Source organism: Salvelinus alpinus, chromosome 1 (genome assembly GCF_045679555.1).
Source record: "Salvelinus alpinus chromosome 1, SLU_Salpinus.1, whole genome shotgun sequence".
Taxonomy (NCBI): domain Eukaryota; kingdom Metazoa; phylum Chordata; class Actinopteri; order Salmoniformes; family Salmonidae; genus Salvelinus; species Salvelinus alpinus.
In genome coordinates, this window is record NC_092086.1 from 65,739,339 (window position 1) to 65,762,526 (window position 23,188).

The window sequence follows — 23,188 nt, forward strand, 5'->3', positions numbered from 1 at the left end:
GGCGGAGCTTCGGTGGCGTACCCGAGCGCTGGGAGAGCATAGCCCCGACCCCAGCCTCGGATGCGTCCACCTCAACTATGAACGCCAAAGAGGGGTCAGGATGCGCCAAACACTGGCGCGTCGGTGAACAGCGCCTTCAAACGACAGAAAGCTCTCTCCGCCTCTGCGGACCACTGCAAGCGCACCGGGCCCCCCTTCAGCAGTGAGGTAATAGGGGCCGCCACCTGACCAAAACCCCGGATAAACCTCCGGTAGTAATTGGCAAACCCTAAGAACCGCTGCACCTCCTTTACCGTGGTCGGAGTCGGCCAATTACGCACGGCTTTTACGCGGTCATCCTCCATTACCATCCCCGAGGTGGAAATGCGATAACCCAGGAAGGAAACGGCTCGTTTGGAAAACTCACATTTCTCTGCCTTCACGTACAGGTCATGCTCCAGCAGTCGCCCAAGAACCTTGCGCACCAGAGACACATGCTCGGCGCGTGTAGCGGAGTAGATCAAGATGTCGTCAATATACACCACTACACCCTGTCCGTGCAGGTCTCTGAGAATCTCATCAACGAAGGATTGAAAGATGGCTGGAGCATTCTTCAACCCATACGGCATGACGAGGTACTCATAATGGCCAGATGTGGTACTAAACGCGGTTTTCCACTCATCTCCCTCCCGAATACGCACCAGATTATATGCGCTCCTGAGGTCCAATTTTGTGAAGAATCGCGCCCCGTGAAATGATTCCACCGCCGTAGCGATGAGAGGTAGTGGGTAACTAAAACCCACAGTGATGGAATTTAGACCTCGATAATCAATACACGGACGTAAACCACCCTCCTTTTTCTTCACAAAAAAGAAACTCGAGGAGGCGGGTGACATGGAGTGCCGAATGTACCCCTGTCCCAGAGCCTCCGTGATGTATGTCTCCATAGCCAACGTCTCCTCCTGGGACAACGGATACACGTGACTCCTGGGAAGTGCAGCGTTTACCTGGAGGTTTATCACGCAATCCCCCTGTCGATGGGGTGGTAATTGGGTCGCCTTCCTTTTACTGAAGGCGATAGCCAAATCGGCATACTCAGCAGGAATGCGCACGGTGGAAACCTGGTCTGGACTCTCCACCGTTGTCGCACCGATGGAAACTCCTAAACACCTGCCTGAACACTCATCAGACCACCCCTGGAGAGCTCCCTGTCTCCACGAAATCGTAGGATTGTGAATAGCCAGCCAGGGAATCCCTAACACCACCGGGAAAGCAGGTGAATCAATAAGGAACAGACTAATCCGCTCCTTATGATTTCCCTGCGTCATCATATCCAGAGGTATCGTGGCCTCCCTGACCAGCCCTGACCCTAATGGTCGACTATCTAAGGAGTGCACGGGGAAAGGGGGGTCTACCTTAACGAGCGGAATCCTCAACCTCTTAGCGAGTCCGCGATCAATAAAATTCCCCGCTGCGCCTGAATCGACTAGCGCCTTATGCTGGAGAGATGGGAAAAACCTTAGAAAATAGATGAACAAAAACATGTGACCAACAGGAAGCTCTGGGAGAGTGTGGTGCTGACTCACCTGAGGTGACCGAGGAGTGTTCTGCCTGCCCTCTCGAATCCCAGATGGACTCCTCCAGCACCGACCGGAAGTGTGCCCTCTCCGGCCACAATGGGTGCAGGAGGAGCCTCCTCCTCCGGTCTCCCTAGACGCAGCCCCTCCTAGCTCCATAGGAATGGGAGCGGGGGGGGCAGGAGGTGGAACTGACAGGACCCTCTCAGAATGTCCGCGAGCAGCCAGCAGATGGTCTAGCCGGATTGACATGTCGATCAGCTCATCCAAGCTGAGCGTAGCATCCCGACAAGCCAGCTCTCTGCGGACGTCCTCCCTTAGGCTACACCTGTAGTGGTCTATCAGGGCCCTGTCGTTCCACCCTGCTCCAGCAGCCAAAGTACGGAAATCCAGCGCAAAATCCTGCGCGCTCCTCGTCCCCTGCCGGAGATGGAACAACCTCTCACCCGCCGCTCTGCCATCCGGGGGATGATCAAACACAGCCCGGAAACGGCGGGTGAACTCCAGGTAGTGACCCCTCGCTGAGTCGGGTCCATTCCATACGGCGTTGGCCCACTCCAGGGCCCTACCCGACAGGCAGGAAACGAGGACACTCACGCTCTCCTCGTCCGAGGGAGCAGGCCGAATGGTGGCCAGGTAGAGATCAAGTTGGAGTAGAAATCCCTGGCAACCGGCCGCTGCTCCATCGTACTCCCTCGGAGGCGTGATGCGCAGGACGCTGGCACCGGCTCCCGCTGGAGGAGATGGTAATGTTGCTGGTGGGAGGGTAGGTGGGGTAGTAGGGAGACCACTCCTCTCCCAACGATCCATCCTCTCCATCATCTGATCCATTGCCGAACCAATGCGATGTAGGATGGACGTATGATGCAGGACTCTCTCCTCCATCGTGGGGAGAGGGGTGGTCGCTGCTCCTGCTGACTCCATCAGTAGGTGCGGGCTTCTGTAACGTCAGGTGAATGATGGGTGTAGAGTCAGGCGCAGAGAGAGCAAAAGTATTACGGGGACAAAACGCTTTAATGTCCACAGCATAAAACAGGAACAGGTACAAAAGGGTGACGCCAAAACACAGGCGCAAAACAACCCACAGACCACTGTTTAAATTAAGCTGGACAGCGAACATCCCACAATCCAATAATCCACTCACGACGTAAAACATGTACACACATAATAAGACCGCACAAACACTAGCGGGCGAAACTAACCTAAATAGTACCCCTCCCAAAACCCCAACAAGAAACAGGTGAAAACAATTAGACAGACATAAACGAAAAGGAAAAAGGGATCGGTGGCAGCTAGTAGACCGGCGACGACGACCGCCGAGTGCCACCCGAACGGGAAGGGGAGTCACCTTCGGTAATATTCGTGACAAACTCATAAAACAATTTAGCAAAAGGCTTTATATTTATCCTCGCAAGGGGAGGGTGCTTGCGTACTGAAAACAGGGGTGCCAATAATGTATATTACCTGTTAAACAAAATCTCTTTCTCTGAGCAATTGTATTAGTATAAAATAATGCAATTTCAACTAAATAAATGTGAATGCAATATACAGGTAACTGACAAAATACAGGAAACACCAATATAAAGTTTCTTAATTAATTGGGTGTTGGGCCACCACAAGCCAGAGCAGCTTCAATGCACCTTGTCATATATTCTGCAAGTGTCTGGAACTCTATTGGGGGAATGCAACACCATTCTGAGAAATTCCATAATTTGGGGTTTTGTTGATGGTGGTGGAAAACGCTGTCTCAGGCACCACTCTAGTGTTCAATTGGGTTGAGATCTGGTAACTGAGACAGCCTTGGCATATGGTTTACATTGTTTTCATGCTCATCAAACCATTCAGTGACCACTTGTGCCCTGTGGATGGGGACAATGTCGTCCTATGGGGGGCATGGCCATGGTAGCCAAAATAATTGCCTGCCCAGCATTTTTAAACATGACCCTAAGCATGATGGGATGTTAATTAACTCATGGACCACACCTGTGTGGAAGCACCTGCTTTCAATATACTTTGTATCCCTCATTTACTCAAGTGTTTCCTATATTTTGTCAGTTAACTATAGCTCAGTATTTGTATTATTTATTTTCTACAGTTTTTTTGCTCATCTTTATCAAGGGTGCCAATCATTTTGGACCTGACCGTATGTCCTCCATCAAACTTTTAAAAGAGGATTGCACCTATATATCCCCCCTAATCACTACACCACAGATTTTAATACACATTATGTCTGCATATTCCCTGGCTGAAGTGGAGAGAAGAGACTGAGGAACTTGTGCCTAGTGGTGAAAGTGAACTTGCCTGGATCCGGCAACCTCAGTGTGCCACTTTATGTAATGAATCCCCCTACTAATGTGTGATAAAAATCTGAGGGGCAATAAAATGAACAGATGCACTAAGGCTTTGCAGAGGAACGGGGATTTAATTGTTGTGGCTTGGGGCTCTGAGAGCCAGAACTCTGGGACCAACGTGCAGCTGTGCTCTAATGGGGGTAAGGGGAGGGGCGTAGGGTGTGACTTTATCTCCCCTTTGTCCTCTTTCAATAATAACTCTGGTGATTTATAATGTCCTGAAGACAATTGCAACGTCAACTGAGACTTCCCCACCCAAGATGTGCAGTGAACACACAAGTTCACACTGTATTACCTGTGCCCCCCAAGGACCCCAAATTGAATTGCTGCAGATCTAAGGCCAAAAGTGCTGTGTCACTTGGTTCCTTACACAATGCACTGTTCAACCATGTGTGTCATTTGCATTTGACATTTTAGTCATTTAGCAGACGCTCTTATCCAGAGCGACTTACAGTAGTGAGTGGATACATTTTTATTTGTACTGGTGTCCTCTCTCATCAGTGAGTGATTGGGTACATCTGTGGATTTGAGTTTCTTACACTTGATGATAAATAATTTACTTGCTATGTCCTACAAATATGATAAAAACCTTGAATTTATCATTATCATTATGCAATATGAACAATTCCAATTAGGGAGTCATGATTGCATGTCATGATTTGTTGCCCAAGTATAGACAAAATAGTGGTAGTAGCCAGTGCCAGAGCCGAGGCACAACAATTAACCCCACAGGCGACCAGCTATCTCCCAATTAATACCCCTTCCTGTTGTATTGGTTGCATACATTGTTCTTCGCCAGAAATGATACATCATACTTTGTCAACTATGTCAAGCCAGACACAAGAGACGCGGCTAGAGGATGATGTCCCTTAGCTAGTTTGGATCACTATGCCCCCTTTGTGGGTTTTGCCGTACATTTGAGATACTGCCAAAGCATCTGCTTCAGCACAGCCTTGTGTTGCCCTGTACACTGTACAGTACTCCTCCATTGTGTGGGAGGAAGATGCAGTTGTTGTGAGAGTTCTGAAACACAACTCGGTCATCACTTGACCTTTACTATTCAGAAAAAAAAGCATTGTGTTCAGACCATCTGGTCGTAAGTTGCCATTGCTTTTAATTGAGTTACTGGTATTATGCCTGTGTAATAAGTGGATTTACTTGACTTAGCCTAAATGCAACGAGTATTAGTCGATAATCCCAACCACGTACTATGACCTGCATAACAGGTACAGACAAGAGGGAGTGAGGACGAGAGACTTCCAGCTAGAGTGCAACGGAGCCAGGTCATTCAATTCCTCACCCGGATTTCTGATTACTCACGCCAGACAGCTGACAATTGTAGTGTTAAAATCAGGACAAGATTGGATTTCCCCAGATGGAGGAACTGTGGCAAAGCATCTTAACTAGCATGAGCAGACACTGACGTCAGGGGGGGGGGGGGGGGGGGGGCTGGAGTCGCGTAGCCTTGGCCCTGGTCTCTGTAAGTAAGACTTCCACCAAGACCTTTTATTCAATATGTGTGTGTGTACTGTGTACGTATGTGTTGGGGGGGTAGTTAACTTTCACTAGGTGACACTTCTGTTAGCAACCAACAAATGAGCTATATTCAATGTCCAATATGTCACTAGTATCCACTTGCCCTAAATGCTTATCGATCTACTACACTCCTCCAACGTATTTATTCGGACAGTGAAGCTAAAGCTTTTCACTTGGCGCTATACTCCAGCATTTTGGATTTGCGATCAAATGTTTCATATGAGGTGACAGTACAGAATGTCACCTTTTATTTTGATGGTATTTTCATACATACACTGCTCAAAAAAATAAAGGGAACACTTAAACAACCCAATGTAACTCCAAGTCAATCACACTTCTGTGAAATCAAACTGTCCACTTAGGAAGCAACACTGATTGACAATATATGTCACATGCTGTTGTGTAAATGGAATAGACAAAAGGTGGAAATTATAGGCAATTAGCAAGACACCCCCAATAAAGGAGTGGTTCTGCAGGTGGTGACCACAGACCACTTCTCAGTTCCTATGCTTCCTGGCTGATGTTTTGGTCACTTTTGAATGCTGGCGGTGCTTTCACTCTAGTGGTAGCATGAGACGGAGTCTACAACCCACACAAGTGGCTCAGGTAGTGCAGCTCATCCAGGATGGCACATCAATGCGAGCTGTGGCAAGAAGGTTTGCTGTGTCTGTCAGCGTAGTGTCCAGAGCATGGAGGCGCTACCAGGAGACAGGCCAGTACATCAGGAGACGTGGAGGAGGCCGTAGGAGGGCAACAACCCAGCAGCAGGACCGCAACCTCCGCCTTTGTGCAAGGAGGAGCACTGCCAGAGCCCTGCAAAATGACCTCCAGCAGGCCACAAATGTGCATGTGTCAGCATATGGTCTCTCAAGCGGTCTGAGGATCTCATCTCGGTACCTAATGGCAGTCAGGCTACCTCTGGCGAGCACATGGAGGGCTGTGCGGCCCCACAAAGAAATGCCACCCCACACCATGACTGACCCACCGCCAAACCGGTCATGCTGGAGGATGTTGCAGGCAGCAGAACGTTCTCCACGGCGTCTCCAGACTCTGTCACGTCTGTCACATATGCTCATGTGCTCAGTGTGAACCTGCTTTCATCTGTGAAGAGCACAGGGCGTCAGTGGCGAATTTGCCAATCTTGGTGTTCTCTGGCAAATGCCAAACGTCCTGCACGGTGTTGGGCTGTAAGCACAACCCCCACCTGTGGACGTCGGGCCTTCATACCACCCTCATGGAGTCTGTTTCTGACCGTTTGAGCAGACACATGCACATTTGTGGCCTGCTGGAGGTCATTTTGCAGGGCTCTGGCAGTGCTCCTCCTTGCACAAAGGCGGAGGTTGCGGTCCTGCTGCTGGGTTGTTGCCCTCCTACGGCCTCCTCCACGTCTCCTGATGTACTGGCCTGTCTCCTGGTAGCGCCTCCATGCTCTGGACACTACGCTGACAGACACAGCAAACCTTCTTGACACAGCTCGCATTGATGTGCCATCCTGGATGAGCTGCACTACCTGAGCCACTTGTGTGGGTTGTAGACTCCGTCTCATGCTACCACTAGAGTGAAAGCACCGCCAGCATTCAAAAGTGACCAAAACATCAGCCAGGAAGCATAGGAACTGAGAAGTGGTCTGTGGTCACCACCTGCAGAACCACTCCTTTATTGGGGGTGTCTTGCTAATTGCCTATAATTTCCACCTTTTGTCTATTCCATTTGCACAACAGCATGTGACATTTATTGTCAATCCGTGTTGCTTCCTAAGTGGACAGTTTGATTTCACAGAAGTGTGATTGACTTGGAGTTACATTGTGTTGTTTAAGTGTTCCCTTTATTTTTTTGAGCAGTGTATCTGTTTTACCGTTTAGAAATGAAAGCACTTTATGTATCTAGTCCCTCCATTTGAAGGTGTCATAAGTATTTGGGCAAATCCCCTTATATGTGTATATAAGTGGTCAAAAATGTAGTATTTGGTCCCATAGCCCTAGCACGCAATTACTACATCAAGCTTGTGACTCTACAAACTTGGATGTGTTTGCAGTTTGTTTTGGTTGTGTTTCAGATTATGTTGTGCCTAATAGAAATAAATGGTAAATAATGTATTGTGTCATTTTGGAGTCACTTTTATGGTAAATAAGAATAGAGTATGTTTCTGAACACTTCCACATTAATGTGGATGCTCCCATGATTACGGATAATCATGAATGAAACGTGAATAATGTTGAGTGAGAAAGTTAGAGGTATAAATATCATACCCCCCCACCAAAAAAGGCTAACCTCCACTGTTATTGGTAAAATTGAGAGGTTAGCATGTCTCGGGGGTATGATCTTTGTGCCCATGTATCTATATATGCAAATTTGTCAAAAAATCTATGACAGACACCTTCAAATGGGGGGACTAGATACATAACGTGCTATCATTTCTAAACGGTAAAACATACAGTGGGGAGAACAAGTATTTGATACACTGATGATTTTGCAGGTTTTCCTACTTACAAAGCATGTAGAGGTCTGTAATTTTTATCATAGGTACACTTCAACTGTGAGAGACGGAATCTAAAACAAAAATCCAGAAAATCACATTGTATGATTTTTAAGTAATTAATTTGCATTTTATTGCATGACATAAGTATTTGATACATCAGAAAAGCAGAACTTAATATTTGGTACAGAAACCTTAGTTTGCAATTACAGAGATCATACGTTTCCTGTAGTTCTTGACCAGGTTTGCACACACTGCAGCAGGGATTTTGGCCCACTCCTCCATACAGACCTTCTCCAGATCCTTCAGGTTTCGGGGCTGTCGCTGGGCAATACGGACTTTCGGCTCCCTCCAAAGATTTTCTATTGGGTTCAGGTCTGGAGACTGGCTAGGCCACTCCAGGACCTTGAGATGCTTCTTACGGAGCCACTCCTTAGTTGCCCTGGCTGTGTGTTTCGGGTCGTTGTCATGCTGGAAGACCCAGCCACGACCCATCTTCAATGCTCTTACTGAGGGAAGGAGGTTGTTGGTGTAGATCTCGCGATACATGGCCCCATCCATCCTCCCCTCAATACGGTGCAGTCGTCCTGTCCCCTTTGCAGAAAAGCATCCCCAAAGAATGATGTTTCCACCTCCATGCTTCACGGTTGGGATGGTGTTCTTGGGGTTGTACTCATCCTTCTATTCCTCCAAACACGGCGAGTGGAGTTTAGAGCAAAAAGCTCTATTTTTGTTTCATCAGACCACATGACCTTCTCCCATTCTTCCTCTGGATCATCCAGATGGTCATTGGCAAACTTCAGACGGGCCTGGACATGCGCTGGCTTGAGCAGGGGGACCTTGCGTGCGCTGCAGGATTTTAATCCATGACGGCGTAGTGTGTTACTAATGGTTTTCTTTGAGACTGTGGTCCCAGCTCTCTTCAGGTCATTGACCAGGTCCTGCCGTGTAGTTCTGGGCTGATCCCTCACATTCCTCATGATCATTGATGCCCCACGAGGTGAGATCTTGCATGGAGCCCCAGACCGAGGGTGATTGACCGTCATCTTGAACTTCTTCCATTTTCTAATAATTGTGCCAACAGTTGTTGCCTTCTCATCAAGCTGCTTGCCTATTGTCCTGTAGCCCATCCCAGCCTTGTACAGGTCTACAATTTATCCCTGATGTCCTTACACAGCTCTCTGGTCTTGGCCATTGTGGAGAGGTTGGAGTCTGTTTGATTGAGTGTGTGGACAGGTGTCTTTTATACAGGTAACGAGTTCAAACAGGTGCAGTTAATACAGGTAATGAGTGGAGAACAGGAGGGCTTCTTAAAGAAAAACTAACAGGTCTGTGAGAGCCGGAATTCTTACTGGTTGGTAGGTGATCAAATACTTATGTCATGCAATAAAATGCAAATTAATTACTTAAAAATCATACAATGTGATTTTCTGGACTTTTGTTTTAGATTCCGTCTCTCACAGTTGAAGTGTACCTATGATAAAAATGACAGACCTCTACATGCTTTGTAAGTAGGAAAACCTGCAAAATCGGCAGTGTATCAAATACTTGTTCTCCCCACTGTATGTATGAAAATAGCCTCAAATAAAAGGTGACATTCTGTAGTCATGAAACATTTGATCTCAAATCCAAAATGCTGGATTATAGAGCCAAGATAAATGTTTTAGCTTCACTGTCCAAATAAACACACAGAGGAGTGTATATATAATTTCCTTCTGACATTCTTTTGACTTTTCTCCTACTACTTCTACAAAGACCAGGAGAGCGAAGAAAACTCATTCTGTTGTGTCGGGTGTGTGGAAGTATCTGATATTATTTATTTTTTAAACAGAAAGGCGTGCTTGCCAGTTCTCAGTGATGCAGCATAGAGGGCCTGCTAGTCTGCACGTCCTCAAAGGCGAGGTGGTGAAAGACAGAAGCAGCTCTATCAATTGGACCTTTGTCCCAGCCTTAGGAACACTCTGCACAGCTCATCCAGAGCCCCTCGTCCCCTTCCTGGGGGCTGCATCTTAGGGCCATTGAGCTAAGCCTCTCCTACACGGCCGAGGGTAGCAAGAGAAATATAGCATGGATGTGGAGACAGCAACATACCGTGCCCCCAGGCATTGCCAATCACCTTGCACCCTGTCTGCTCAGAGAAATGCCAACATACCTGTCAGAGGCAGCCTGTTGGGTCCCCCCTGGGAGCTAGTTTCATAACCTGGGTTGTACTCCAGATGTCAAGTCTCAAATTGGCAAAGACTGTCGCACCCTTTTATGGCTAAGGTTTTGCCCAGGACTGTGTGCTCTATAAGGAACACATTGCACCTCCCTCCCCTCAAGAGATCTCACTGATTGTGCTCCGGGTGGCTCCAAATTGGATAATAATGCTGAGATCATTCTCATCTAATAAGAATATAGTCAAATGTAGCAGAGGTATGGATCATTTAATCTAGGCTAACTCAGCAATGAAGTCTTACCATGGCCAGTACAGCACATTTTCTATTGACCCAGTTTAAAAATGAAAGGGCAGTGTAAACATTTCTACCAAATCATTTATTGTTGAAAACATTTATTTACAAAATTCACAAAAAAAAGTGGCAAAACATTTGGGGGGAAAAAATCAGTTAGCAAACATTACGAACAATGACTACTTCTAGCTTTTAAGAAATAAGTGTTACCATTCTATTGTTAATTCAATAACCACAAATGCAATATAAATCAGAGCAATTCATACAACTTTATCTGGAAGTAAAAGATGGTATATTTAGCCAATTGTGCTATCTACACAAAGTGTCATTTTGCACAATTCCTCCTGTGACTTGGTAGTTGGTACGCATGTCCAGCATTGACAGCTAAAATCCATGGCTTGGTTTCTCCACATGAAGAATGAATAAGAGTTGTGGAAACCTCTTGCAAAGCCCTTGCGCCATGAATCCTCCACACTAGTTTTAAAAGTTGGAGTTCCTTGTCCAGTCTGATGGAGCTCTAGAAAAGTCTACCTTTAGCAGAAGACGTTCCTCTGCACCTGAAATAAAGATAAATGACAAACTGAGAACCTGAAACATTCTGAGGAGATTATAGTTCAATACCTATAGATTTTCCCATGATTTGTATGTTTATGTTGATTTCAGCAATCTTGACCACAGGTGACACACTGACCTCATGGTGTTTTGGGTCCAGTGTGGCTTGGAACCTCTTGCTGTTCTGTCTCTGATGGAGTGTTGGATGGTCCCTCTTCCTTCTTCTCAGCAGACAGGAAGTCGTGAATGGCTTCCTCAATGTGGGGCCTGAAGGTGTGGTTAAGCTTGGGATCCACCACCTGGGTGATGATTCTGTCCACTCCGGACTCCAGCATACCTGACCTGACACACCACAGAGACAATACATATGACTGTCACATATACCCTAAATCCGTAAACATGGGCACCCTCATAGATATTATCCTGACCAACTTGCATTCCAAATACACCTCTGCTGTTTTCAACCAGGATCTCAGCGATCACTGCCTCATTGCCTGCATCTCCTATGGGTCCACGGTTAAACGACCACCCCTCATCACTGTCAAACGCTCCCTAAAACACTTCTGCGAGCAGGCCTTTCTAATCGACCTGGCCCGGGTATCCTGGAAGGATATTGACCTCATCCCGTCAGTCGAGGATGCCTGGTCGTTCTTTAAAAGTAATTTCCTCACCATCTTAAATACACATGCCCCTTTCAAAAAATGTAGAACTAAGAACAGATATAGCCCTTGGTTCACTCCAGACCTGACTGACCTTGACCAGCACAAAAACATCCTGTGGCGGACTGCAATAGCATCGAATAGCCCCTGTAACATGCAACTGTTCAGGGAAGTCAGGAACCAATACACGCAGTCAGGAAAGCAAAGGCTATCTTTTTCAAACAGAAATTTGCATCCTGTAGCTCTAACTCCAAAAAGTTTTGGGACACTGTAAAGTCCATGGAGAACAAGAGCACCTCCTCCCAGCTGCCCACTGCACTGAGGCTAGGTAACACGGTCACCACCGATAAATCCATGATAATCGAAAATTTCTATAAGCATTTCTCTACGGCTGGCCATGCTTTCCTCCTGGCTACCCCAACCCCGGCCAACAACCCCCAACCCCCCCCCCCCCCCGTAGCTACTTGCCCGAGCCTCCCCAGCTTCTCCTTCACCCAAATCCAGATAGAAGCTGTTCTGAAAGAGCTGCAAAACCTGGACCCGTACAAATCAGCTGGGATAGACAATCTGGACCCTCTCTTTCTAAAATTATTCGCTGCCATTGTTGCAACCCCTATTACCAGTCTGTTCAACCTCTCTTTCATATCGTCCGAGATCCCTAATGATTGGAAAGCTGCCGCGGTTATCCCCCTCTTCAAAGGGGGTGACACTCTAGACCCAAACTGTTATAGACCTATATCCATCCTGCCCTGCCTCTCTAAAGTCTTCGAAAGCCAAGTCAATAAACAGGTCACTGACCAATTCGAATTCCACCGTACCTTCTCCGCTGTGCAATCCGGTTTCCGAGCTGGTCACGGGTGCACCTCAGCCACGCTCAAGGTACTAAACGATATCCTAACCGCCATTGATAAAAGACAATACTGTGCAGCCGTCTTCATCGACCTGGCCAAGGCTTTCGACTCTGTCAATCACCGCATTCTTATCGGCAGACTCAATAGCCTTGGTTTCTCAAATGACTGCCTCGCCTGGTTTACATTTACATTTAAGTCATTTAGCAGACGCTCTTATCCAGAGCGACTTACAAGTTGGTGCATTCACCTTATGATGTCCAGTGGAACAACCACTTTACAATAGTGCATCTAACTCTAAGGGGGGGGGGGGGGGGGGTTAGAAGGATTACTTTATCCTATCCTAGGTATTTCTTAAAGAGGTTCACCAACTACTTCAAATCGTGTCAAATCGGAGGGCCTGTTGTCCGGACCTCTGGCCGTCTCTATGGGGTACCACAGGGTTCAATTCTCAGGCCGACTCTTTTCTCTGTATATATCAATGATATATCCACCTCTATGCAGACGACACCATTCTGTATACATCTGGCCCTTCTTTGGACACTGTGTTAACTAGTCTCCAAACAAGATGCCATACAACACTCCTTCTGTGGCCTCCAAATGCTCTTAAACGCTAGTAAAACCAAATGCATGCTTTTCAACCTTTCGCTGCCCGCACCCGCCCGCCCGACTAGCATCACTACCCTGGACAGTTCTGACCTAGAATGTGTACAACTACAAATACCTAGGTGTCTGGCTAGACTGTAAACTCTCCTTCCAGACTCATATTAAACATCTCCAATCCAAAATCAAATCTAGAATCGGCTTTCTAATTCGCAATAAAGCCTCCTTTACTCACGCCGCCAAACGTACCCTAGTAAAACTGACTATCCTACCGATCCTCGACTTCGGCGATGTCATCTACAAAATAGCTTCCAATACTCTACTCAGCAAACTGGATGCAGTCTATCACAGTGCCATCCGTTTTGTTACCAAAACACCTTATACCACCCACCACTGCGACCTGTATGCTCTAGTCAGCTGGCCCTCGCTACATATTCGTTGCCAGACCCACTGGCTCCAGGTCATCTATAAGTCTATGCTAGGTAAAGCTCCGCCTTATCTCAGCTCACTGGTCACGATAACAACACCCACCCGTAGCACGCGCTCCAGCAGGTATATCTCACTGCTCATCCCCAAAGCCAACACCTCCTTTGGCCGCCTTTCCTTCCAGTTCTCTGCTGCCAGTGACTGGAACGAATTGCAAAAATCGCTGAAGCTGGAGACTTATTTCCCTCACTAACTTTAAACATCAGCTATCTGAGCAGCTAACCGATCACTGCAGCTGTACATAGCCCATCTGTAAATAGCCCACCTAATCCCCATATTGTTTTTATTTACTTTTCTGCACACCAGTATCTCTACTTGCACATCATCTTCTGTTCATTTATCACTCCAGTGTTAATCTGCTAAATTGTAATTACTTCGCTACTATGGCCTATTTATTGCCTACCTCCTCACGCCATTTGCACACACTGTATATAGACTTTCTTTTTTCATATTGTGTTATTGACTGTATGCTTGTTTATTCCATGTATAACTCTGTGTTGTTGTTTGTGTCGCACTGCTTTGCTTTATCTTGGCCAGGTCGCAGTTGTAAATGAGAACTTGTTCTCAACTAGCTTACCTGGTTAAATAAAGGTGGAAAAAAAAAAAAAAAAATACTGGCATTAAAAGAAACACCTGATTGCAATCCAGACTGGGTACATGATCTTAACCATTCATGTGCAGATGGCACTGTCTTTGGCTTGAGAAAGTGATTTAATTGTTATGTACTGTCAACAATTACAATATATTAGACATTTACAAGCTGAATTATAATCATATATAGTAGCTACTCACTGCACGACGCTTTGTCTTAGCACATTTCGCACTTGATTTTTGTTGATTGATGGGTTCCAGTCTTGAGTGTTCAAATGAGTAGAGACGAAGTTGTCAACTTTCTGTCGTAGATTCTGGTAGGCAGGCTGATGACAACAATGACAGAAGCACATCATTTACGTTACCCATTGATCAATAGCCGCAACATTTCCAACAGCTGGCTAGCTAGTTAGCTAAGCTAAAAACAACAACAAGGTGGGACAAATAAAGCGGAAACTATTTGCTAGCTAACGTTAAATAGCAGGCTTAAAGGAACGTTGATAGCTAGTTAGAAAAAGTTGAAAGCTAGATTAGCTACCTTTGTATCCACATCTGCCAGGCAGTCTCTGCGGAACTCGTCGAACAGGCCTCGGTTCTTGAGATGTTCCACGATGAGCCCGATGAGCTGCGGATCTCCGGGGGGAAGATTCACTGCGTTACCGACACCCTCCGCCATACCGATGTTTGTTGAATTTCAGCCCGCCAATGAGTTTTGTACATATAGATGTGTAGCAGTATCGATATAATTTCAAGAAATTACACAAAATAACTGCTGGTGGCTCTAAAACCTAGCTACATTATTTAGAGGTGTACACAAGTACCAACATGCTTTGCAATAGGAAGTCTCTTACATTGGGTGCGTTCGTAAATTAATCAGTTATTCTGCTCTCTGCATACTCAGACGGGAGTGCTCTGAAATCGGAGTAGATAGCCAGAGCGAATTTACCAACGTGCCCATTGCGTCTTCTTCTTTAACATTTTATGTTACGGGCATGATAGTCGACTACACCTATTGGTGTATTTCCGCCACCTACTGTACGGGTTATTAAAAAATATATTACATTGCGGGAAGAGGCACATTGGATCTTGGGATATGTAGTATTTAACTTAGCTAGTTTTACCTTTAGTTTTGGTTTACAGAGGGAATGAACTGTATTTTCTTTTCATGGTTACACACAGTTCTGCCTAAAAACGACCAAATATGCTAATGACAATGACTATGACCAGATAATTTGCATGATAATTTTTGAGGAAACAGGTGATATAGAGCACTACAGTATGAGTCATAATACCCATAACACCTAGCAGTCAAACAGGTAAATTGTTCCAATCGTTTTTCCACCATTCATTTTTCCCATATGAGATTTTAGAAACACTTTCGTGTAGGTTACCCTGGTGTGACGTTTTGATAACCGTGTAAATCTCTTCTAGACAAGGTGACCTTTATCAATATTGGGTTCTTCAGAGGGTGGTGGGGTCTGCCTAACGCATCACCGGGAGCACACTGCCTGGCCTCCAGGACATCTACAGCACCCGGTGTCACAGGAAGGCCAAGAAGATCATCAAAGACCTTAGCCACCCAAACCACAGCCTATTCAACCCGCTACCACCCAGAAGGCGGGTGGTGTCGCTCTTGCTGCTGGTGATTTTCTGATCCACCTCGACGCAGACGACACCATTCTTTATACATCTGGCCCTTCTTTGGACACTGTGTTAACTAAACTCCAGACGAGCTTCAATGCCATACAACTCTCCTTCCGTGGCCTCCAACTGCTCTTAAATGCAAGTAAAACTAAATGCATGCTCTTCAACCGATCGCTGCCCACACCTGCCCGCCCGTCCAGCATCACTACTCTGGACTGTTCTGACTTAGAATATGTGGACAACTACAAATATCTAGGTGTCTGGTTAGACTGTAAACTCTCCTTCCAGACTCACATCAAGCATCTCCAATCCAAAATTAAATCTAGAATTGGCTTCCTATTTCGCAACAAAGCATCCTTCACTCACGCCGCCAAACATACCCTCGTAAAACTGACCATCCTACCGATCCTTGACTTCGGCGATGTCATTTACAAAATAGCCTCCAACACTCTACTCAGCAAATTGGATGCAGTCTATCACAGTGCCATCTGTTTTGTCACCAAAGCCCCATATACTACCCACCACTGCGACCTGTATGCTCTCGTTGGTTGGCCCTCGCTTCATGCTCTCGTTGGTTGGCCCCATATACCACCCACCACTGCGACCTGTATGCTCTCATTGGTTGGCCCTCGCTTCATATTCGTCGCCAGACCCACTGGCTCCAGGTCATCTATAAGTCTTTGCTAGGTAAAGCCCCGCCTTATCTCAGTTCACTGGTCACCCTAGCAGCACCCACCCATAGCACACACTCCAGCAGGTATATTTCACTGGTCACCCCCAAAGCCAATTCCTCCTTTGGCTGCCTTTCCTTCCAGTTCTCTGCTACCAATGAACTGGAAAAATCACTGAAGCTGGAAACTCATATCTCCCTCACTAACTTTAAGCACCAGCTGTCAGAGCAGCTCACAGAGCAGAGCAGCTCACATCACTGCACCTGTACATAGCCCATCCAACTACCTCATCCCCATACTGTTATTAATTTGATTTATTTTGCTCCTTTGCGCCCCAGTATCTCTACTTGCACACTCATCTTCTGCACATCTATCACTCCAGTGTTTAATTGCTATATTGTAATTATTTCACCACCATGGCTTATTTATTGCTTTATCTTCCTTATCCTACCTCATTTGCACACACTGTATATAGACTTTTTATATTGTATTATTGACTGTATGTTTGCTTATTCCATGTGTAACTCTGTGTTGTTGTTTGTGTCGCACTGCTTTGCTTTATTTTGGACAGGTCGCAGTTGTAAATGAGAACTTGTTCTCAACTAGCCTACCTGGTTACATAAAGGTGAAATACATAGGGCTGCTGCCCTATGTACATAGTCATGGAATACTGGTCACTTTAAGAATGTTTACATACTGTTTTACCCACGTCATATGTGTATACTGTATTCTAGTCAAGGCCTATCCTTTTTAACTGTTGCTGCATGTGTACTATTATTCAGGTATACTGCATATTGTATCCATATAGTGTCCATATTGTCTATACATCCCATCACATATACAGTGCCAGTCAAAAGTTTGGACACACCCAATCAAGGGTTTTTCTTTATTTTTACTCTTTTCTACATTGCACTTTGCACATTCTCAATTATGTCTGACTCATATTGTCAGACAGCATCTTCTGTTTATTTGAATATTAATTCCAAATGGCTCTTTTAAAAACCATTGAGGCAATTGTTGTTTGGGAAACTATTGGCCAAGTTGATGATTTATAAAGAACTTGAATGTGTTTGCAAGGCCTAGTTGTAAAATTAACTACGGAGATATGATTTGGCATTGCAATTATTTTCTCTAATAAATGTAGTTATTGTAAAGTGTGGGCGTGGTCTTTAATTATGAAGTCAACTGTAGTCTCAATTTCCAGGAGGAGCTGGTTGCCAGGCAACTAGGGAGAGGAACCATGGTGACCCTGAGAGAAGGGGGAGGGGGAGAAACAAGAGGACCTGATGAGGAGGGCCGTGACAAGTATATCAAATGTATTGTAGCATTGGGTCTATTTAAGTACACAATGTCCTTGTAGGCCTTGCCCCAACTCATATGCTTTCTGTCATCTGGGGCCACGAGGCAAATGGCCCAGGAACACAAGGATAATACCAGCCAGTCAGCCCTTCCCCCGTCAAGAGGTCAAAATGCCCGTCTCTCTCTCACACACAGTTCCCAGAGGACTGACTGCTAAAATAAACGTGTGTTAGAGTAATACTATGGCATCCATGTTTGGTATCTATCTGAAACTTTTTCCCTGAGGAGAACGTCGATGCCATCTATATGGATGTATGATCTCTGTGGTAACTTGTATCTGTTCAGAGTGAACTCTAAACTACTGTAAGCAAGAGAGTTTATTGTCTTTTCAGGAATTCTAACTTATCTGTGTTTCTCTCTCCAACCCCCCAATCTTGACACCTCTGGGGACCAGATTCTGCTGGTCCTGTAGGTCTGAGGAGTTACACTAATGCTATTGGTCAAAAAACTCAGATTTTGAATCCAAACAGTCAGCACAGATGATGCTGAGTACCATTTTGCACAATGGCGCTGTCGGTGTGATCAAGGCGTTAGGATATGTATGCCTAGAATAATGCCTGGTTAATGCCAGTAATGCCTTGTAACATATAATTTCGCCTTGTATTATGGAACTCGTTCATCTTACAATGTTAATTAAATACTTGCTTTGATATTTGTTCTCATTACTATTTCTTGATCTTAGTCAGGTACTCATAACACTTGATTGCACATGGTTTTACCATAATATTAAAAGTATTAAGTCAGATTTATTTTATGTAGATTGTTAAATATTATGTAGCCCTATAGCCTTCTATGTATTGTGGCTGGAGCCTGAAGGCCTGGTTAATTTAACTCTTTGGAAGATGAAAAATGCAAATAGGCCAAATGTGAATTGACAACCCTTCTGCAATTGTCAATGTGTTTGGAGAGGTAGAGGCCAACCAGATGATCTCAAACTTCTTTTTTTCAGACACTTCTGTACGGCATTGTCTTTTTCACTTGCAGTTATGCACATTAATCCATTGAATTAATTTCTTAACGTAGCCTCGGGATGGTTTGAGCAAAGTCATTTAATCTCAATAAAGGTTAAATTTAATATGAAAAAGTAATTTCATCTTCCAAATTTAGGCCACAAGGTGGTGACATAATATCAATATGTGTCAGAGTTAAAGCAGTTTAAGCAGAGGTTTAATTATGCAATACCCTCTAATTTATTCTCCAGTTGTAGTTGACAGTTTTCGACATGTGCAGCGGCATATGTATCTTTGATCTTTCGACTAAGATATTCTGTAATGGCCACCAAATAACAAAAACAAAGCACTCCGGCAGAAACACACACGCACGCACACACACACAATTCTTAATGGTAGTAGTCCAATGCATAACTCTGCCAATTTATCAGAATCAGGCAGGCCTGGTGTAATGTAATCAGGGTTGGACTGGGACAAGAATTCGGCCCTGGTATTTTATCCACACCAGCCTACATCACTGCGCGCGGTGTCAACTCAACCCACACATACAACTCAGACCCTACACCCTAGTTAGACACAGGCAGTAGTGCTGACACATAACATTGTCAGTACAGTACAGCGTTTCTCAACCATTTCTTTACCAGTGACTGGTGTGACATGATCCTCCTCCTCTTTTTTAAGCAGCGCATGTTTAAAACAAATACAATATGTAAAAACACCACTGGCAATACAACTCATAAATAACAGTTGTAGGATCTTAATTTAAGACAGTTTGGTCAAGCAGGAATATTTAATTTAATCTTTAACTAGGCATGTCAGTTAAGAACCAATTATTTTTTTATGACGGCCTACCCCAGCCAAACCCTAATGACACTGGGCCAATTGTACTCCGCCCAATGGACCTCCCAATCACGACAGGTTGTGATACAGCCTGGAATCGAACCAGTCACAACAGGAAATGTGAATTGTTATGTGGATTATAATTAATGGACATTTTTGTAGGGGTTGATACATTTTTCACAAGGGAAAATCAAGTCTGAAATTTCAAAGTGAAAATTACAAACTTCTGAAGCCTTTTTAAACCTCAAATTCTCAAAGTTATCCTGCAACAGGGTGCTCAGATTAATGTTTTATCCTCCTATGTCTGATTGAAAATGGGCTAATGAAATGTCCAGCGCCCAAATTATTTTACCTGTTCAGGCGCTGAAAATCATTGTGCTTCTTGAAGGTGACATATCTGAGCATACAATTGCACCACATTCAGTAGTAGGCTATACAAGGCATGGAAAGGCAAACATCGACATATTTAATCCAAATTGCTATTTCCAAAGTACATCTTTGCTATTTCTGTAAAAATAAAAAATGCTGCATAGAAAATGCAAAGCTCCAATCATAAAACCTATTCTGGAAGATAAAAACGTAGGCCAATCTTTGTGAAAAGTTATTTTATTCATTTAACAGAAAATCCAAGTTGCACACGCTCAATACCCCTGCCTGCCCTGTTTGTTATTATGGACGATGCGATGGGTGCAGATTGGGTCGTCAGCGGTGGTCCCTCGGAGTCCAGACCCAGCGTGGTGGTAGAGTGTTGGTCTCTGATCCACTCAAAACTGTCAATACATAAATTGTGAATCAAAATTCTGATATTGCAAGAAAATATTGCAATTTCACATAACCATAACACAAGGTAGAGCTACTTTAGCTGCTTTATCATGACGAAAGAACTATAGTAATTGAAATTAAAATTAGACAGATAGTCAACAAGCTAACTAGTTAGCTTATATTAACTAGTAATATAAAATACGTCTAAACGTTTTAAAACATTAGCTGTCACCTTGATGCTTGATAGGGGGGTAAAAAAATATTTTGGCGATTCCGTTATTTGTTAGCTAGGCTACCAGTTAGCTTTTACCCCCTAGCTAGCCTAGCTAGCTAGCCCTACTGCTACTGGAGACATTTGTTAAGGTTATTGATTCAAGTTACTAAGATAATTAAAACAGATGTCAAATTAGCTATTCATTTTAGCATTTACTTCATTGCGGCATTTTCTGAACAGCTTCTTACTTCTTTATTTCTCTAGTTGTCAGTTCAATCACACCGTTTATGCACTCGTTTGTGGCAGAAAATACGTCATTCTTGTTGCTAAGCTACAAGTTAATGCTTTTTTTTAGCTTGCGGTTTGCGTGCGCCTTTATCCAGAAGTAAAATAAAAAAATATAGGCCTAGTTTCTGAAAAAATGATATGGATTTAATATTTGTCAAATTATTGTGCATGTCCTCAAAACTCAAATAAGCATCAGAAATTGTCCCTATTTAGCATATCAAAATGTATATCAAGATCCTGATATGGACCTCAGCCAAGAGAATATGCATGTATGTGCTGATAAAATATACTATGTTGGCCTAATGTCAGTATTTGTCAACATATAAAGCAAATAAGATGTCCACATATGCCTATCTCAGGATATCTAATGAGTCCATATCCGGCCATACCATGTATGATATCCGGAGGGAATCCAAAAAGTATATGTGCATGAAAGAAAAATATGGATTTCATATTTGTGAAATTATTGAGCATATGCTGAAAACTCAGAAATGCATTAGAAATCATCCTTATTTTCAGCATATCAAAAAGCATATCAAGATCTGGGATATGGACCTCAGCCAAGGGATGCAAATTTAATTAAATTGTATCTTTATTTAACTAGGCAAGCCAGAACACATTCTTTTTTACAATGACGGCCTATATCTGGACTCAATGTAGCTTCTTATTTTGAATGTGGTGAGAAAACGCATATGCTATGTATACAGTCAGTATTTGTCAACGTGAAGAGAGAACATAGGATTTCACTTATCTCAGGATATCTAATGAGTCCATATCCGGCCATAGTAAATGTCCATGTGTGATATTCTGAGTAATCACAATATCAAATTGGTCTTAAAGACACATCTGGATTCAGAACTTGTCAATGATATAGTGGATATTCACAAAACTCCAAATATGCATTGGAAATGGTCTGTATTCTCTAGATAATCAAAAACGTGTCACGTAAAGATATCCCCTGATATGGACCCTTTTCGCCCAGTGCAAAGATATGTGACTTTGTTATACTGCAAACCCGAAGTCAACGTAGTAGGGAGACAACCTACCTCCAGTTACCAAACTGTCATCAATGTTTACAAAATGCTTGATTATTATTCAGTGCTTTGACTAGGTAGGATGAATCAAGTGCAACTGCTTGAGATGTGGCTGGCTGGCAGACAGAAGCAGCAGAATGTCCAGTGCTACTGTCGGTAGTCGTGGGGCTTGTCTTGCGCATGCAAATTCAGCGCACACAACATTCTATAATAGACTTGTGTTATTTGACCCGTCAAATGAAAAGCTTAAAATAGTGTTATATGACGCGTCAAAGTGTTATTTGACGTGCATCTTTTTTGACACACAAAGACCAAAAATGCGCGAGCTCGCCGCTCCGTATGTCAAAGCCATATCAAATATCTTGGTAGTAAAATAGTTGCTATTGAGCTGAATATTGAGAGTTGAGAAATAAAATGCATACAAAAAGCTGAGACCCTCTCTATTCGACAGGGACAAGGGGACGAAGCTTCCAAAGCTGTGTTTTTCGTTTTGAAATGTTAAATGGTGAACGCATTTTTCTTTAGAGCACGTCATGGAAGGAGAGTGGCTCGCTCATCACAGCAACAGGCCCCAGAGTGGCACAGCGGCAGTGCAGACACTTTCATTACATTAATCATGAGCGTAGTGTACTTTACTGTTTGACCATATCATGGTTTTAGCCGCCACATAAAATATAACGTTTTGAGTGAGGTAAAAATGTGCTCTTTCTTTTGTTTACGATCAATGATCTTGGCTGTTTAACTGATGAGGAGTTGGAGCAGGTCTCTTTGCTGATGCTGTGTTTGACTTTGAATGTGAGTTTGCCGACCTCAGAAAACCAGGCCGGCCCATCTTGGTAGGGGGCCAGTCGTTAATCACTGATCAACCAAAAGCTCATTATAGATTAGTATAACAGAAATATAGCAGTTTCGTTTAGCTTTAGGGGAGTTGCTAACTACTGCTAGCACAATTGCTCACTAGCGTTAGCGGAATAACTGGAAGTCTATTGTTATCTGCTAGATACCCATAGACTTCCAGTCATTGTGCTAACGCTAGTTAGCATTGGCTCACAAAAATACCTTTATCTTCCTTGATGCTGGACACAGACACATACAAATGGTATCCACAAGTTCATCTAACTCTGGGAAACTAGATAAAGGGCATCATTGCCAAAATCCCGATGTATCCCTTTAACAGGTCGATTGGCCGCCGGCCATGTCACCTTTTTCATATTTTTGTGTGTGGCAATTTCGACCAGCCCACACAACTAAAAATGGTCCAGGCAATCTGGCATATGAGGGAATATGAGAGCTTGGAACTGAAAGGTTTACCCAGATT

General features: G+C 44.2%; 2 protein-coding genes across 2 annotated transcripts in view; one reads left to right on the forward strand and one right to left on the reverse strand.

Annotated features, from left to right (window-relative positions):
* LOC139539961 (stanniocalcin-2-like) overlaps nucleotides 1-15,059 on the reverse strand; it is a 39,216-nt gene extending 24,157 nt beyond the window's left edge. Inside the window, exons 1-3 of the mRNA XM_071343411.1 lie at nucleotides 14,647-15,059; nucleotides 14,310-14,434; nucleotides 11,065-11,263 (exon numbers count right to left, since the gene is read on the reverse strand). Coding sequence (XP_071199512.1) covers nucleotides 11,065-11,263; nucleotides 14,310-14,434; nucleotides 14,647-14,784 — 462 coding nt within the window. The 5' untranslated portion in view covers nucleotides 14,785-15,059. The remainder of the gene's footprint in view (nucleotides 1-11,064; nucleotides 11,264-14,309; nucleotides 14,435-14,646) is intronic.
* The window catches only part of LOC139583453 (vesicle transport protein SEC20-like), a 49,865-nt gene extending 31,433 nt beyond the window's left edge, over nucleotides 1-18,432 (forward strand). The window contains exon 6 of the mRNA XM_071414581.1: nucleotides 17,628-18,432. Coding sequence (XP_071270682.1) covers nucleotides 17,628-17,710 — 83 coding nt within the window. The 3' untranslated portion in view covers nucleotides 17,711-18,432. The remainder of the gene's footprint in view (nucleotides 1-17,627) is intronic.
* Nucleotides 18,433-23,188: the final 4,756 nt, after the last annotated feature.